Source organism: Artemia franciscana, chromosome 1 (genome assembly GCF_032884065.1).
Source record: "Artemia franciscana chromosome 1, ASM3288406v1, whole genome shotgun sequence".
NCBI lineage: Eukaryota > Metazoa > Arthropoda > Branchiopoda > Anostraca > Artemiidae > Artemia > Artemia franciscana.
Genome location: NC_088863.1, coordinates 47,681,554 through 47,701,266, shown reverse-complemented (window position 1 = coordinate 47,701,266; position 19,713 = coordinate 47,681,554). Strand labels below are relative to the sequence as shown.

At 37.0% G+C, this 19,713-nt stretch overlaps 1 protein-coding gene across 9 annotated transcripts in view; it reads left to right on the top strand.

Annotated features, from left to right (window-relative positions):
• The window catches only part of LOC136030723 (histone deacetylase 4-like), a 283,933-nt gene that overhangs the window by 96,293 nt on the left and 167,927 nt on the right, over positions 1-19,713 (top strand). For all 9 annotated transcript variants that reach the window (XM_065709827.1, XM_065709815.1, XM_065709804.1 and 6 more), the window contains one exon: positions 1,454-1,584. In XM_065709827.1, coding sequence (XP_065565899.1) covers positions 1,454-1,584 — 131 coding nt within the window. The remainder of the gene's footprint in view (positions 1-1,453; positions 1,585-19,713) is intronic.

Genomic DNA, 19,713 nt, shown 5'->3' with positions numbered 1-19,713 from the left:
TTTTTCGCACTTGAGACTGCAGTAGAGAAATGGTATCAGATGTGCCTCTTAAATTTTACGAATTCTCTCATTGCTAAAGAAATTAGAGTTTATTCTTTGTTCCTTTCTAAGTGATGTTAGAAACTTGGCCTACTGCAAAAAAGTTGACTTTTGAATTAAGACAGCTCGAATTTTTTTTTCGACGGCAGTCGATACTTCTTGATGAGCTGATCAAAGTATATTTCATCCATTTTTTGGTAGAAAAATTCCTTCATGAGATGTACCAGTTTGAAAGTTGAAAGGGGTTGACAACTTCAGTAGTAAGGTACACACACACTGAAACCAAAAATAGGCCGATACCAATTGTGAGACATATAAGGGAATTTTAAGCAACAGTCGGCTGTTCGCTCATACTCACCTTTGGCAATTAGGGGTTCGCAGCTTTTGCTAATTGGTGTGCCTATTATGTGTTTCCGGTGATGGTGATGTGTTCCTATTTGATGGTGACCAATTTGGCTCCGGTGGTGCGACATGTAGGAGGATTGTCTATTTTGAGATTCTTACAGATTAACAACTTCAGCGCTAAATCGAAGCGAGGAAACAAAACCAAAATGTTGCTCTCGCAACACTTTGCTCGGCGAAGCCGAACAAACGTTGCCGCAACACCTCATGTTGCCCATGCAACGTCGATCTAGTTGATGCTGTTTAAGCCACAAATGGCAAATCAGGTGCATTTCAAACGACTGTTTTCCAGGAAAAGTCAACTTCGGCGAAGGATAAGCCGTTTTCATTCGGTTGGTTTCGTCTGGAAAAATATAATGAAAACAGAGATTACCATGTATTCTTAATATTTACCTCTAATAATCTTCACATGCATTTTATTTTTCCTGGACAAGAGTTTTTGTCATAATAGGCTACCAACTTTTTTTTTGAATTTTTAATTAATTTTGGTACTCTGCATTTGGGTCCAAGTTTTACTCGGCTTGACTTAAAAATGCACGACGCATGATCTTTTTTTCCTAAGAAAAGGGTTACTCAAAACTGATCTTGGATCTTTTAAAAATAGCCCACAAATGGTGAAATTTAATTGAATCCTTTCTCTTTCTTTGTTTCTTAACTGTCCTTCCTCTCTTTGCTCTTTATCCTGATAATTATTTAATTTCTTTTTTTTTTCTTTTTTGTATCATCGCATTATTTGCAACTTGACTTGAGTTCGATTCCGGTTTTTCGTCTCATTGTTGCCTGAATTAATTATATTAATACAATGGCAATTGCGTTCGCATATGGAGCAAAACATTATGGGTCTTCAGACTTTCTTTTCATATTTTTCAGAAAGATGTGGGGTTTATTTTCTTCAAGACAGTGAAATAATTAGCCCCATTTTTTACGTTTTGTTTTTAATTCTTGGTTATGTCCCAAGTTTTTCTAAGGTTACGCCCAAGTTTGAAAATTTCCAAAAACGTTTTTTTTTCAGACCTAAATCGTCATTCCCCGGTTTCTAGTCCAGTTGTTACAAGGCACCCACCAGATGTTATTGGTGGTATGGCAGCGCAAGGACCATCTTTAATGCTTCATGAACAGGCTTTACAGCAACAACTAATTCAGGTGAGCTTTGTTTCTTTCTCTCTCCCATTCAGTTCTCATTTCCTTTAGGTAATTATTTCTTACGTCATTCGAAGATTTTGAGTTTTTTGTTTGGTTCCAGCTTGATTGCCGAAAAGGACAACTTGCTCGTACTTTTGACACGACCCTCTCGTAAACTTCCTTTCGTTGTGGCCCTAAAAAGTTTGATCGAACCATATCTTTTTACAGCTCATTGTTCGATAGACGGGTGTTCAAATAGTAAGTAAAACCAGGGGTGCCAATTGCCGGTGGGGGATGTGAGGGGAGACAATGGCGCCCTCTAATCATAGAAAAATACCCTTTTTGGTTTTCTCATTAAAAAATAGAAAAAAACAAATGTGCCCCACCCCCATGAATTTGAAAAACACCTTTTTTGTAACTCCATTAAAAAAATTCTTGCTATTCCATAAATTTTTTTTAATTGGCACCCCTGCAAAATCGTCTTTTGGAAGTTCCTTTGGAAAATATCTAGCATATCTTTCTCAGTTTTCCAAAGTTTCAGAATTTGTCTTGACAGGATATCTGGCTTCCTATTCTTCCAAAGGGTTCAACCACGAAAAAAAAAAAACCTATACCTTAAGTATTCTACATTTACGTTTTTGCTGCATCTCCCACCGTCACTATGGATACTACCCATGTAAGTGGAGCTATCCACCTGCATAAATGAATTTAAATAGACTGGAAGACTGCACAGCCTCTCGGACAAACAGACTAAGAAAGACGGAAATGGGTCTAATTTGGGGCTTGTCTTCATTATGGTTTTTCAGGCGAAGTCGGCTAAATGAAAACAACTTTCCATTCACCAGATCGGACTTTTCCTAAAAAAAGACAGTTTCCAATGCACCTGATTTCCTTTTAATCCTTTAAAAGTACCAATGGAGAAAAGTAAGCAGACTTTTTACTTTCAGAAAAGAAAAATGGAAGAACTTTGCATCAAAAAGTTATAACAGACCACATCGCTACATAGAATACTTAGTTTCCGAACATGAATACAGTCATTCCCCGACTAAAATCAATCCGCTTGCATTTCACATGTCCATCTAACTAACTATTCATTTTCAACTTAGCATAATGCATCACCTTGTTCTGATGACCATCTTTGTGAACAAAAATTCTTCATCTTAATTTAGAAAGAGAAGTTTTTTGCAAGCAATAATAAATATATTTTCTGTAAAATCCTATTCAGAATGGGCTAAAAAGTTGAAGATGATTTTGAAAATCTATGATATTAAATAAAAATAGTAAATGTAAACAGATTGGGCATTATTTAACTAAGATATCAAATTGCTTAAACTTGTAAATTCATAAGTGAAAAAATAGATTATTTGAAGAAAATGAATTAAAAAGATCAAGTTGTGTAACGCCCAACGGATTCTGCGCCTCTCGTTATCACTCTCATCCGTAGATCCAATAGTTACATCAAAAGAATCGCATTTTAATGCTGATTTTAAATATATAAGCTTCATCAAGATCAGTTATACCCATCAAAAGTTACGAGCCTGAGAAAATTTTCCTCATTTCAGAAAATAGGGAGAACACCCCCTAAAAATCATACAATCTTAACGAAAATCACACCGTCAGATTCAGCGTATCATAGAACCTTTTTTTAGAAGTTTCAAGCTCCTATCTACAAAAATGTGGAATTTCGCATTTTTTGCCAGAAGACAGATCACGGATGCGTGTTTATTTGTTTTTTTGTTTGTTTTTTTGTTTTATTTTTTTTCCAGGGGTGATCGTATCGACTGAGTGGTCCTAGAATGTCGCGAGAGGGCTCCTTTTAACGGAAATTAAAAATTACAGTGCCCTTTTTAAGTGACCGAAAAAATTGGAGGGCACCTAGGCCCCCTCCCATGCTCATATTTCCCAAAAGTCACCGGATCAAAATTCTGAGACAGCCATTTTATTCACCATAGTCGAAAAACCCAATAACTATGTCTTAAGGGACGACTTACTCCCCCGTAATCCCTGTGGGAGGGGCTGCAAGTTACAAACTTTAACCTGTGTTTACATATAGTAATGGTTACTGGGAAGTGTACAGATATTTTCCGGGGGATTTTTTTGTTTAGGGGGAGATTTGACGGGGGGGGGAGTTACGTGGGAGGATATTTCCATAGAGAAACTTGTCATGGGGGAAGAGAATTTCAATGAAGGGGGCGCGGGATTTTCTAGCATTATTTGAAAAGTTTTTCTACTGAAAGTAAGGAGCAGCATTAAAACTTAAAACGAACAAAAATTATTACCCACATGAGGGGTTTACCTCCTCGTGATACCTCGCTCTTTACGCTAAAGTATTTTTAGTAATTTCAACTATTTATTCTACGACCTTTGTGATTCAGAGCTCATTCTTAAGGAATTGGGACAAAATTTAAGATTTAGGATAAAGAGCGAGGTATAGACGAGGGTTGAACCCCCCTCATACACGCAATAAAAACATACTAATATAGAAGTTCGTTACGTAAATTAATTCGTAAGTTACGTATATTTTTTACCAATGAAAACATTTGTAAAAAATTAAAAGTTCTAGTTGTTTTTTTAAGTAATAAAAAATTGGAGGGCCACTTGGCCTCCTCCCTCGCTCCTTTTTTCTCAAAATCTTCCGATTAATCGCAATTAATTAATATGCAAATTTCGTTTTAATTATTTATGTGCGGAGAGCCAAGATCAAAACATGCATTAATTCAAAAGCGTAAAGAAATTAAATAAAAAAAACAAGTTTTTTAAATGAAAGTAAGAAGCAACATTAAAAATTAAAACGAACAGAAATTACTCCGTATATGAAAGGGGCTTTTCCTCCTCAACGCCCCGCTCTTTACGCTAAAGTTTCTTACTATTTTAAAAATAGAGTTAAGAGAAACAGTCAAACCTTAGCGTAAAGAGCGGGGCGTTGTGGAGGAAAAGCTCCTTTCATCTACAGAGTAATTTCTGTTCGTTTTAAGTTTTAATGTTGCTCCTTACTTTCATTTTAAAAAATGTGTTTTTTTATTTAATTCTCGAGAAAAAATCTACTTTTTTGTTCGTTTCAGAATCGAGTTTATAAGAATTTATTTCTTCAATTTTTAGTCTTTCGCTTTCATTGTCATGAAATTGCATTTATTCTTATGGAAAAATTTATACGCTTCATATGTCTAACCACTGTGCCCTCTAGTTTGCCTGGTTTAATCTTGGATTCTATTTCGAGTCCCTTAAAAATTTGTCTTATATAAGATTCGAACTGGCCACAGGGACGTCTTCTCACCGCTTCGCTATGAATTATTGATAAAAAAAAAGAGTTTAAAAACGAATTGCAATTCGTCAACCCGTCAGTCAGATTACAACAATTCGTTATTTTCTGCTATTATATAGGCACCAGCTGCATGAGTAGTTAAATCACACAGCAAACAAGAGTTCTCCACAGATAAAAATTCAGTTGCAAATCCAGAAGCAGACATTTCGTTACTGATAATGACAATGATTGTTTTGTATTACAACTGTAAAAATGAAAGAAAGTTTTAATGAAGCCGATGACGATTGCAAGTCACAAAACACGACATTATTTGTTTTCTCCAATGTCAATAGTCATGACCTTCTTGTAACCACTCTAAAAATGAAAATATTGAAAATGAAAATGCTTTGAAAATGAAATGAAAAAGAAATATTCTATTTTTATTGAAAATAAAAATGAAAAATGAAGATATTATTCAGTCCTAGATTGGACTTCAGACACAAGTAAGTAACTCTACTTCTTATAACAGTAAAAAACTTTAGCGTAAAGAGTGGGGCGTTGAGGAGGAAATATATAAAATATACGGAGTAATTTCTGTTCGTTTTAAGTTTTAATGTCGCTCCTTACTTTCATTTAAAAAAACTTGTTTTTTTTTATTTAATTTCTGGACATTTTTTAATTAATGCATGTTTTGATCTTGGCTCTCCGCACATAAATAATTTAAACGAAATTTGCATATTAATTATTTTTTTTTTTTAGCTAAATGGCTGTCTCATAGTTTTAATCGGAAGATTTTGAGAAAAAAGAAGAGAGGGAGGAAACCTAGTTGCCCTCCAATTTTTTGATTACTTAAAAAGGCGACTAGAACTTTTAATTTTTTTAAGAACATTTTCATTAGTAAAAAATTTACGAAATTTACGAACTTCTATATTCGTATTGCGTATATGAGGGAGTTCAGCTTTGCACTAAAGCTTTTACTTCTGTCCCAATTCCCTAGGAATGACCCTTGGATCACAAAGGCCGTAGAATAAATAGTTGAAATTACTAAAAATACTTTAGCGTAAAGAGCGAGGTATTATGAGGAGGTAAACCCCTCATATGCGTAATGATTTCTGCTCGTTTTTAGTTTTAATGCTGCTCCTCACTTTCAGAAATAAAAATTCATATTTATTTTTTCATTGTTTTTTTTTAAATAATGCAAAAAAAATCCTGCGCCCCATTCATTGAAAGTCTCTTCCCCCATGAGCAGTTTTTCCATGGAAAGCTCCTCCCTCGTAACCCCTCCCAGCTCAACTCGCCCTCCCAAACCAAAAAAATCCCCCTGAAACGTCCGTACACTTCCCAGTAACCATTACTATACGTAAACACAGGTCAAAGTTTGTAACATGCAACCCCTCCCACGGGGACTGGGGACTTCTCGGGGACCCCACGAGAAGTTTTTTCATGGAAAGATCCTCCCACGTACCCCCCTCCCCCCCCACCTCAACTCGCCCTCCCAAACCAAAAAAATCCCCCTGAAACGTCCGTACACTTCCCAGTAACCATTAGTATATGTAAACACAGGTCAAAGTTTGTAACATGCAACCCCTCCCACGGGAACTGCGGGGGAGTAAGTCGTCCCCAAAGACATAGTTATTAGGTTTTTCGACTATGTTGAATAAAATGGCTATCTCAGAATTTTGATCCGGTGACTTTGGGGTAAAATGATCGTGGGAGGGGGCCTAGGTGCCCTCCAATTTTTTTGGTCACTTAAAAAGGGCACTAGAACTTTTACTTTCCGTTAGAATGAGTATTCTAGGACCACTGGGTCGATACGATCACCCCTGGGGAAAAAAAAAACAAAAAAACAAACACGCATCCGTGATTTGTCTTATGGCAAAAAATGCGAAATTCCACATTTTTGTAGATAGTACCTTGAAACTTCTACAATAAGGTTCTCTGATACGCTGAATCTGATGGTGTGATTTTCGTTAAGATTGAATTACTTTTTGGGGGTGTTTTCCCTATTATCTAAAATGTGGCAAATTTTCTCAGGCTCGTAACTTTTGATAGGTAAGACTAATTTTGATTAAAGTTATATATTTAAAATCAACATTAAAATGCGATTTTTTTAATGTAAATATTGGTATCAAAATTCCATTTTTTAGAGTATCGGTTACTATTGAGCCGGGTCACTCCTTACCACAGTTCGTTACCACGGACTGTTTGATTTCGCTGCAGATTTTCACCACCGTTTCTCGAAATTAAATGGATGGCAATGTAGAATTAATTAGGATGTTAGATTATTCTGTCTCACTGTAATCTAGACAATAGAGGAAAATATGCGTGTACAACAACGAATAAATTGAGGACTTTCTGTAATTTATGCGTATGTAGTCTTCCTCAACCGCTTAGCTGCATCAGTTCAATTGGTTCTCGGGATTCTAACAATTCATATTAATTATAAGTTAAGACTACAGCAATTAAAAAAGTCAATCAGAAACCTAATGCAAAAAAATGACTTAAAGATAAACTGATAAAAATTCAAGAATACTGAGGACTGGAGTATGACACTGTAATTTAGCATCATACTAAAGAGAAGCAATATTTTATATCATTGTTGCAGCAGTAGCTGCAACCTAGTAAAGAGCGAACCACAGCTCATAGTAACCGAAAGTTGAAAAACGCTTGTAAAAAAAAAAATTGCCTAATGAGAAAAGAATTGGCATCTGAAATTGAATCAGGAGTGGTAACTATTGTTTCGGTTAATCTTGAAAGTAAATGCTTATTGCGAAATCAAATTTATCTTGATTTCGAAAAAGAGCCTGAAATCCCTTGAAAATGGTGTAGGATTAAAATGAAAAGTTGGCTGCAGCTAGTCCCCTTCCCTAAAGGCCCCTTTCCCCCAAAGTCCTCTAATTAAAATTTTGAGATTGCCATTTTGTTAGATATAGTTCTAAGGTCTAATGACTATGGTTTTGGTGATGATATGACCTTCCACAGTCTCTGAGGAAAGGGCTGTATGCGGTATCGGGCTTTTCGGTATTGCGCCTATCGATATCGGACACAACGGTATCGGATGTTTTTTAAGCGCTAATCGCTAGTTTTCTCTAATCATGCAAACATAGAGAAATATTATCTGTTGGTTTAGTTGCAATAGCTTTATCAATATATGTTAGATTGACTGTGAAACAATAATTTTTGTTCGTTTCAAGTGTCGTCTTCGCTCTTTACCTCCCTCGAAAAAAAACTTGTTATGGCACTTGGTATTAACCAAGTGACATATAGCGATCCCAAATTCTGTCGGTCTGTCTGTCCCGGTTTTGCTAGTTTAGGCACTTCCAGATATGCTAGGACGATGAAATTTGGCTGGCGTATCAGGAACCAGACCAAATTAAATAAGAAATAGTTGTTTTCCCGATGCGACTATCTGTGGGAGGGGGACGGTTAATTTGGAAAAATTAGAAAAAATTAGGTATTTTTAACTTACGAACGGGTGATCAGATCTTAATGAAATTTGATATTTAGAAGGACATTGTGTCTCAAAGCTGTTATTTTAAATCCCGACTGGATCCAGTGACACTGGGGGGAGTTGGAGGGGGAAACCTAAAATATTGGAAAATGCTTGATCGGGATGAAACTTGGTGGGAAAATAAGCACAAGTTCTAGATACGTGATTGACATAACCGAAACGGATCCGCTTTCTTTGGGGGAGTTTGGGGGAGAGTTAATTCTGAAAATTAGAAAAAATGAGGTATTTCTAACTTACGAAGGAGTGATCGAATCTTAATGAAATTTCACATTTAGAAGGACCACGTAACTTAAATCTCTTATTTTAAATTCCGACCGTATCCTGTGTTATTGGGGAGAGTTGGGGCGGAGGGAACTGGAAATCTTGGAAAAGGATTAGAGTGGAGAGACCAGGATGAAACTTGGTGGCAACAATAATCACAATTCCAAGATACGTGGCTGACATAATCGGACCGGATCTGCTCTCTTTGATGGAGCTGGAAGGGGGGGGGGGTAATTCGGAAAAATTAAAAAATGAGGTATTTGTAACTTACGAACGGGTGATCAGATCTTAATGAAGTTTGATATTTAGAAGGATCTTTTACTTCAGAGCTCTTATACTAAATCCCCACAAGATCCGGTGACACTGAGGGTAGTTGGAGGGGGAAACCGGAAGTCTTGGAAAAACTGAAAATTGAGGTATCATTATCTTACGAATGGGTGATCGAATCTTAATGAAACTTAATATATAGAAAGATTGTATGTCTTGCATGCTCCATTTTCAATTCGAACTGGGTCAGTGGATATAGGGGTTTGAAGGGGGAAACAGAAATCTTGAAAACCGGAAATCTCGGAAAACGCTTAGAGTGGAGAGATCGGTATGAAACTTGATGGGAAGTGTAAGCACAACTTCTAGATACGTGGTTGACATATTTGGAACGGATCCGCTCTCTTTGGTGGAGTTGGGGGGGGGCGTTAATTCAGAAAAATTAGAAAAATTGAGGTATTTTTAACTCAAGAATCGGTGACCGGATCTTAATGAAATTAGATGTTTAGAAGGAACTCATGTCTCAGAGCTCTTATTTCAAATCCCCACCAGGTCTGGTGCCATTGGGGGGAGTTGTAGGGGGAAACTGGAAATCTTGAAAAACGCTTAGAGTGGAGAGATCGGGATGAAACTTGGTGGGTAGAATAAGCAAATTTCGTAGATACGGATTGACATAAACAGACTGGATCCGCTGTCTTTGGGGGTGTTAGGTGGTGGGGCTAAGTGCTTTGGCGAGTTTGGTGCTTCTGGATGTACTAGGCAGATGAAAATTGGTAGGCGTATCAGGGACCTGCGCGAATTGACTTTATAAAGTCGTTTTCACCGATTCGACCATCTGGGGGGCTGAAGGGAGAGGAAAATTAGAAAAAATGAGGTATTTTTAACTTACGAGTGGGCGATCATATTTTAATGAATTTTGATATTTAGAAGGACCTTGTGTCTCAAAGCACTTATTTTAAATCCCGACCGGCATTAAATCTCTGATTTTCCTTTTAAATCAATCCATTGATTCTTAGAATTTTGCCTGAGCTCATGCCAAATGAGTTCTTGGCTCTTGGCTCTTCCGGCCTCATCACAAGTGCCATATGAGCTCTTAGCTCTTGTTTTTAATTAATAAACTTGTCAAAAGATCCGTGTTTTGGATCACTGTCTAAATGAAAATGCAGTTTTTTTTGCATTTATATCAACAATAACTTTTGCTGCTTATAAAAGCATAGATACCAAAAAATAGCATTGGTTTGAATGGAAGCCTTAAATAGCTCCCAATGCTGCTTCAGTGCCCCGATAGCGGTGAAAAAAAAGGAGAAGAAAAAAAAAGAAGAAAAGGAACACATCAGTGCTTCCCATGCAAATACATCTTTTTCTTGTTACTCAAGATAGGGGAATTTATTTCTCCTGTGCTGGAGTTTTGGCTATAGACGGTTTTTATTTGGGTCAAACATATTTTCGAGGTTTTCAGGCTATATTTCAAAAATCGCATAAATTCGCTTTTGCGATAAACTTTAACAAATAATATTAGCCGAAACAACTGTCAAAATTCCTGAATCAGCTTCAAATGGCGACTCTTTCTCATTTGTAATTTTTTTTCAATGTTGCAGCTGGCGCTGCAACCATGAAAAGGGATTTAGCCATAGCAAAGTGGGGGTTTCTGCCAATTTTTGATACAAATCGTCAACTTTTCTCCGAATAGGGTTAAAATGCTGCGCAATACAAATTCTAAAATAGTCCTTCGATTTGCCATGGTTTAAAACTCTCAACTGGCGGTTTTGAGTCCCTCATATCAAGAAAGGGGGAAAATTGCTTCTTTGGATGGTTAGAGTGCATCTTATCATTTATTTATATATTTTTTCTGGCAGGGTTTGCATTTTATTGCAAGGTCGGAAAAAGATGTATATTGGTTCATTTAAAAGCTACTACCTCTATTTACCTGCTTCTTAGAAGTTCATCTTAAAAGCTCTATCATGTAGTGCCATATTACACCTTCTGGAGTGGAAAAGCTGGGAAGCATAATAAGGGTAACATTTTAATTTACATTGTAAAAAATTCTTTATCGGAAGTTTGGAATCCTCCATCTTGTCTACTCCACCTTCCAGCCTCCTTAGTAAGCGAAAACTGAAAAATCCATTATGAAGAAAAACTTAATGAAAAAAAATGTAATTCATTTATATCAATTTTTATGTGAAAATTATTGAGTTTCTTATGTGCAAATTCTCAAAAACACCCGATAGAACATACTCTTCAGGCTTCTAGTTATGTGGCAAAGTCGCACATATCTTATGGGGAAGTTCTAAAACCCATATTTGATTTCCTATTTTCAAACAGTTCGTGGTAAAGAACTGGAATAAGGAGCGACCCGGCTCATTAGTCAATGAAACTCTAAAAAACTGAATTTTGATATTTTTTTATGCTGATTTTAAATATATAAGTTTCATCAAATTTAGTCATACTCGTCAAAAGTTACGAGCTTGAGAAAATTTGCCTTGTTTTGGAAAATAGGTGGAAACACCCCATAAAAGTCATAGGATCTTAACAAAAATTACACCATCACATTCAACGTATCAAGAGAATCCTACTGTAGAAGTTTCAAGCTCCTATCTACAAAGATGTGGAACTTGGTATTTTTTGCCAGAAGACCGATCACGGGTGTGTGTTTATTGGTTTGTTTGTTTTTTTTTTCCCAGGGATGATCGTACCGACCAAGAGGTCCTAGAATGCCGTGAGAAGGCTCATTCTAACGGAAATTAAAAGTTCTAGTTCTCTATTTCAGTGACCAAAAAAATTTGAGGGCACCTAGGCCCCCTCCCACCCTCATTTTTCGAAAAATTAAACGGATCAAAATTTTGAGATAACCATTTTGTTCAGCATAGTAGAAAAACATAATAACTATGTCTTTGGGGCTGACTTACTCTCCCACAGTCCCTGGGGGAGGGGCTGCAAGTTACAAACTTTGACCAGCGTTTACATACAGTAATGGTTATTTGGAAGTGTACAGACCTTTCTAGGGGAATTTTTTAGTTGGGGGGGGGAGTTGAGGGGATGGAGCTACGTGGGAGGATCTTCCCTTGGAGGAATTTATCATGGAAGAAGAGAAATTCCGTGAAGGGGGCTCTGGATTTTCTAGCATTTAAAAAAAACAGTGAAAAAATAAATATGAAAAAGTTTTTTCCACTGAAAGTTAGGACCAGCATTAAAACTTCATTCATCCATTTATTCTACAGCATTTGTGATTCAGGGGTCAATCTTTATGAATTGGGACAAAATTAAAATTCTAGTGTAATGAGCGAGGTATTACCGAGGGGGCAAATCCCCTCATACACATAATAAAAATACACGGATATAGACGTTCGTTACGTAAGTTAATTTGTAAGTTACGTATATTTTTTTACTAATAAAAACTTTCGTTGAAAATTAAAAATTCTAGTTGCCTTTTTAAGTAACCGAAAAATTGGAGGGCAACTAGGCCTCCTCCCCCACCCTTTTTCTCAAAATCGTCTGATATAAACTAAGAGAAAGCCATTTAGCAAAAAAAAAAAAAATGTGTAAATTTCGTTTTAATTATTCATTTTCGGAGAGCCTAAATCAAACATGCATTAATTCAAAAACGTCCAGAAATTAAATTTAAAAAAACAAGTTTTTTGAAGAAGTCAATATGGCTTTTTTTCTGTTAAAATTAATTAAAACTTAAAATGAACAGAAATTATTCCGTGTATAAAAGGGGCTGTTCCCTCCTCAACGTCCCGCTGTTTACGCTAAAGTTATTTGTTGTTCTATAAAGTAGAATTGAGAAAAAGAGTCAAACTTTAGCGTAAAGAGCGGGACGTTGAGGAGGGAACAGCCCCTTTCATACATGGAGTAACTTCTGTTCATTTTAAGTTTTAATGTCGCTCTTTACTTTCAGTTAAAAAAACTTTTTTTAATTTGACAAAAAAGCCATAATGACTTCTTCAATTTTATTGCCTCAATTTTAAAAAAAAAGATGTTTTAACAAGGTTCATTTTCCATGTTTAAAAAAGTAAAAACGAGCAATAATCAATGAAGAACAAGAGCTAAGAGCTCATATGGCACTTGTGACGAGGAAAGAACAACTAAGAGCCAAGAGCTCATATGGTATGAGCTCTAACAAAATTCTAAGAATCAACAGATTGATTTGAAAGGAAAATCAGAGGCTTAATGCCGGTCAGGATTTAAAATAAGAGCTCTGAGTCAAGATGTCCTTCTAAATATAAAAATTCATTAAGATCCGATCACCCACTCGTAAGTTATTAATACCTCATTTTTTCTAATTTTTCCTCTCCCTTTAGCCCCCCAGATGGTCGAATCTGGGAAAACGACTTTATCAAGTCAATTTATGCAGCTCCCTGACAGGCCTACCAATTTTCATCGTCCTAGCACGTCCAGAAGCACCAAACTCGCCAAATCACTGAACCCCTCCCCCCAACTCCCCCAAAAAGAGTGAATCCAGTACGGTTACGTCAATCACGTATCAAGGACATTTGTTTATTATATTCACCAAGCTTCATCCCGATTCCTCCACTCCAAGTGTTTTCCAAGATTTCCCCCTCCGACTCCCCCCAATGTCAAAAGATCTTGTCGGGATTTGCAATAAGAGCTCTGAGACATGAATTCCTTCTAAATATCAAATTTCATTAAGGTTCGATCACCTATTCGTAAGATAAAAATACCCCAATTTTCACGTTTTCTAAGAATTCCGGTTTCCCCTCCAACTCCCCCCAATGTCAGAGGATCTGGTCGGAATTTAAAATTAAAGCTTTAAAGCACAAGATCCTTCTAAATATCAAATTTCATTCGTAAGTTACAAATACCTCATTTTTCAAATTACCCCCCCCCCCCAACTCCACCAAAGAGAGCAGATCCGGTCCGGTTATGTCAGTCTCGTATCTTAGACAGATTTTTATTCTTCCCATCTAGTTTCATCCTGATCTCTCCGCTTTAAGTATTTTCTAAGATTTCCGGTCTCCCCGCCCAACTGCCCCCCCCCCCAATGACGCTGGATCCGGTTGAGACTTAAAATAAGAGATCTGAGTTACGAGGTCCTTCTAAATATGAAGGTTCATGAAGATCCAATCACTCCTTTGTAAGTTAAAAATAAGTCATTTTTTTCTAATTTTTCAGAATTACCCCCCCCCCCCCAATAGAGTGGATCCGTTCCAATTATGTAAATCACGTATCTAAGACTTCTGCTTATTTTTTCCACTAAGTTTCGTCCCGATCCCTCCAATCTAAGCGTTTTCCATGATTTTAGGTTCCCCCCAAACTCCCTCCAATGTCACCAGATCCGGTCGGGACTTAAAAAAAGAGCTTTGAGACACGATATCCTTCTAAATATCAAATTTCATTGAGATCCGATCACCCGTTCGTAAGTTAAAAATACCTCATTTTTTCTAATTTTTCAGCATTAACCTCCCCCACCCCGCCTCCCCCTAACTACCCCAAAGAGTTCGGATCCGTTCCGGTTATGTCAATCATGTATCTAGGACTTGTGCTTATTTTTCCCACCAAGTCTCATCCCGATCCCTCCACTGTAAGTGTTTTCCAAGATTTTAGGTTTTCCCCTCCCCCCCCAATGTCACCAGATCTGGTCGGGTTTTAAAATAAAAGCTCTGAGACACGATATCCTTCCAAACATCAAATTTCATTAAGATCTGATCAACCCTTGGTAAGTTAAAAATACTTCATTTTTTTCTATTTTTTCCGAATTAACGGGCCCCCACTCCTCGCCAGATGGTCAAATCGGGAAAACGGCTATTTCTAATTTAATCTGGTCCTATCCCTGATACGCCTGCCGAATTTTATCGTCCTAGCTTACATGGAAGTGCCTAAAGTAGCAAAACCGGGACCGACAGACCGACAGAATTTGCGATTGCTATATGTCACTTGGTTAATACCAAGTGCCATAATAATACGGGTTCTTTTTTACCGAAGTAAAGAACGAAGGTGAAACTTGAAATGGACAAAAAGAATTGCTTCACAGATTTTGTAAGATGTATATATTCAAAACGTGTCTTAAGAAACTGACTTGTGATATTTTCCCAAGTCATTAGAATTTTAGAAACTAGCACCTACTAAAATTGAGCCTGATTGATGCTTCTTAGAAAATTATAGTCATATTCTGAAAGTCATTGATATGCTCACTGAGCCTTATAAATTAATCTTGAATTTTCTCCAGGCTGCTTATGGAACCTTCTGTTCCGAAGAGTGTATCTTGTTTTTTTTTTTTTTTTTTTTTTTTTGGGGGGGGGGGGTTAGTTTTGTGTTTTTAATAAAGCGCAAGTTTCTACAATTCTACAGATATGGAAACATGTCATGAATCGCAAGTCAGTTTCTTTAAGCCGGTTTTGTTGATATATCTTGCGTAATCTGTCAAGCACTATTTTATGTACGTTATTAATCTGTTAAGCAGTTTTCCAAGTTTCAATTTCGTTTTTTACTTCCGTAAAAGAATTTTTTTCTTATCTTTTTTCATTTTATAATTAACGCAGACCTGCCAAACTCTGCTGAGATCATGTATTCAGCGGAAAAGTAAAAAAAAAAAAAAAAAAAAAAACGGACGAGCTCCTGGAATGGATGGAATTAAAGCAAAAATGCTGAAATATTCAGCAAGAACATTCTTCTCTGCGTGGCTTGCTCTTTTCAACAAGATATGGAAAATTGGGAAATTCCTCTTGAATGGAGCAAAGAGATACTAGTGAAAATCATCGAAACGGGAGACGTTTTGATGCTTTTGCATCAGTTACGAGATGGACTAGATATGCACATGCGAGAAACTTGTGACAATGACTACATCCCTATCCGAAGAGACTTTTTCTTCAAAATTTCTTTTTAATACTCCTTCTTTTTAAAATATTTTTCTTTTCTTTCTTTTATTTTGTGGTAATTGCACCATCCTGGGTGTAACTCCTTTCCTCTTTTCCTATTCCTTTCCATTCCCTAGAAAATAAATTTGATACCTTTGTATATTTCTCAGATGGCCTTCCTACATTTCCTTTCACTACTCTCTTTTCTAACATTAAACTACTTATATAAGATCTCAGTAAAAAAAAAAGTCAAACACATTACCTTTGCGTTCCATAGCCACTCTACTCTACTATTTATTTTTGTATTAAGAGTGCTGTCATAAGACCGAGAATGGCCCAAACAGATTTATCAAGGCCAAGTTTGGTGTTCGTCAGGAATGTGTGCTTTCATCATTTCTTGTTGTAGTTATAATGGACTACGTATTAAGACAAAACTTAGGATATGGCCTAGCAGTAAGCTGTAATTAACTATACTATTTAAAATTTCATGGGTGACGTAGTCTTGCTAGAAGATTCTAAACAAAGGTTACGGCAGGAACTTGACAGAATTGTTGAAAATTCAGAAACTGTCAGGCTAAGCTAACCATGGATGTTGGCAAATTAAAGAGCATGCCCATTACAAGCTCACTGCTTGACGAGCAGTTGCTCACTGCTTACAAGCTCATTGCAAGAACTAGAATCTAGAAAGATTGAAGAAGTTCAACTACTTGGGTATGTGGATCGACTCTGATAGTGAAATAATGACCGAGATTTAACACATAATTGGTCAGTCAACCCGAATTCTTGATAGATTAAAGCCGATTTGGAGAAGCAGAAAATATTCAATCCGACTGAAGTTACGGCTCTTCAGCAGCGATATGCTCTACGCTATACTCCTCTACGCTAGTGATTTCTGGAAAATGCACCAACAGCTTGAAAAGACAACTCCTGAATCAAAAATATATGCTTATAATGTAGTTAAGAATATGTATTGCATAGTATAATTTATTATACAGATAGTGTATTGTGTGCGTATCTAGCATAGACTTATTCATATTGACCTAAAAAAATTTGGACAGTTTTTTCTTTTTCAAATTAAAGTGTTAGCCTAGTTCTCATTTTTAAGGAATACCGGTGAAACGTACCACAATAAGAGTCAATCAGCGTTTCTTCTTTAATTTTCTGCATGTTCAGCAAATAAATCAGGACATCTTGAAGTTAGTTATCATATATTTTTTTTCTAATGTCGTCTGTTATTTCAAATAATTTTTTGGTTTCTTTTATTACCATATTCATGGAAAAATAAGCAATTAGTTGATTTTAATCACAGATTTGTAGTACGCGCTATGAATATAAATGTCGGAATGTATCTCATAGCTCTAGTGCAGAGAAGAGTCTAATTATATTCGATTGTTGTGTTTTATGCTTACAAAATTTGCTTCTCACAATAAAATTGGTTGAAAAGTTGTCCGTCGGTAAGCCTATCAACACAATGAAACGAACGGGCCGCAAAAGAAAAAATAAACAGGGGTGGTTCCCCAAATGTGACTGTGGTAATGAGACGTACTTATAGTTATTTCGATGCTTGTTTGAGGACTTTAGAAAATAAGTGGAAGGATTTCTTTACCTTTTTTAGGCGCAATCGACATTAAAAGATATTTTTCAAATTGATGGAATAATGGGGGGGATGTAGCAAGGGTCAAACTTAAAATTCTCCATAATCCTCATTCATTTATTCCAGCAGAATACATAAGTGGTTATATCTGCTTAATGGGGTTTGGGGGGACTAGTTTCGAGTAATGCCTAAAGAACCCCCTCTCTAACTATAATCTTATGATAAATTTGCCAGGTTATGTAACAGTATGGATATTTTGGACCAGAGAATGCGTTTTTTATGCTCAAAATACCTCCTCCTGGAAAGTCTTCTAAATTTTTGTAGGTTTAAAACTTTTCAGGCTCTAAAAATGCTAAAAACCCGTTTCCTTTTAACCTATTATTGCACATCACATTGGTATAACTGTGTCTAAATGGGGTCTGGCTTATACCCCAGTTGAGAATCTCCTTGGAAAATTCCCTCCTGGAAATCCCCCTCGTAGAAACTCCTCCCCCATTCCCCTGCGGAAAATTTTTGTTTCCGGTAATTCCCCTCTGTAAAATTCTCTCCAAATATAAAATGGAAATTTCACAATATAAAAAGAACGAAGAAAAGTGTATGATTGTACATCAGCTATTATGAAGGGGGGTAGTGTGCCATTTAAAGACGGGGAGGGGATGCCAGATGCTTAAAAGACTGCATTTCTATGCCCAAATTTCCTGATTATCCTTGACCCTTCGGATAAATATAGGAAGAGGTAGGGGGGGGTGTGTTAGGAATTAATCTCTTATCTTCCTTCATTTAGACCAAGCCTGAATAAAAGTGCTGCAGGGCAGGGCCGTATCCAGGATTTTGTTCGGAGAGGGGGAGGCTAAGACAAAAAATAAACAAAACTCATCAAAAATTTGTTTATATGCATTTTTGTTACGTTTCTACGAGTCAGACATAACAGTTTTTTTGTGGGGAAGATGGTTGAAACGCCCTAATCCCCCTGAGTATGGCCTTCCTGCAGGGTGATACATCCCTTCGTATTACAAAAAAAAAAAAAAATGATCCAGGCTTTTATTTTGCAGGTTCTTTTAGCTAACCCAATTTTCTTCATAGTTCCTAAAATTATGTGCAATCATGTGAAAGTGCATAATAGCTATTATGAAGGAAGTTTGGTAGATCATTTTATTGGCAGGGGGTGGGTAGCTGCCTTAAAGAGTACATTTTAATGCCAAAACATCCTAACTTTCATTGAGCTTTCAGATGATGGAATTAGTTCGGGGAAAGGGAGGGGGATGTAGAAATTGATGTCTAATCGCTCTTTATTTTTGGGAATATTTCTGTTCTTCACCTTTATTGTGAAAGTAGAGTTACACTAAACTCTAGAACGAGCAGAGTTATTTCGTATAAGAAGCTGTCCCCTTCTCATTCCAACTCATGGTTGTAGAAACTTCAGAGGGTACTCATTCAGTCGGAAATTGAGAGTTCTAGTGACTTTTTCAAAATTCCAAAGTGATGGGAGAGGAGCCATGCCCTGTCCTAGAACCTGTTTTAACATCTGTTTCTTGTGTGATCCCTTAGGACATCTGATCCATATTTCGAGGTTCTCATTTTGTTCCGGGAACAACCACTAAAAGTTCTTTTTCTGATCAGTTTGAAACTCACGGGCGCAAGTCCTTAGGTCAAGGGACTAATGTACACATAATTATTCAAAGGACTGGTTCCTTTTAAAATGACCCCACCACTGACACTGACAAAGGAGGCTAAAAAAAAATCCCAGAACTTTTCCTATTGGCCTTAAACACATGATATTTTGGGTTAAGAGAACCCCAATACAAAAGGGAACAAGAGCTCCTATGGCCCTTTTGACGAGGTCGGAAGAGCCAAGAGCTCATATGGCACTTGTGACGAGGTTGGAACTTCAAATTAGACTCGATACGCCGGTTTCCAAGATTTCAGTTTCCCCACGTCACCCCCCAATGTCGCCGGATCTGATCCGAATTGAAAATGGAGCATCTGAAACATGAAATCTTTCTATATATCATGTTTCATTAAGATCCGATCACCCATTCGTGAGATAGACATACCTCATTTTTCACGATTTCCCTTCCTCCATCCCCCTTCCCCTAGATGGTTGAATCTGTGAAACGACTGTTATCAAGTCATTTCGTGCAGGTCCCCGATACGCCTACCAATTTTTGTTGTCTTAGCACGTCCAGAAGCACCGAATTCGCCAAAGTAGTGGAAATCCCCGCCCCCAACTGCCAAAAGAGAGTGGATCTGGTCCGGTTATGTCAATCACGTATCTAGGACTTGTTCTTATTCTTCCCACCAAGTTTCATCCCGATCTCTCCACTCTAAGCATATTCCAAGATTTCCGGTTTCTCCCTCCAACTCCCGCCAATGTCACCAGATCCGGTCGGGATTTGAAATAAGACTTCTGAGACACGACGTCCTTCTAAATATTGAATTTCATTAAGATTCCTTTACTCGTTCG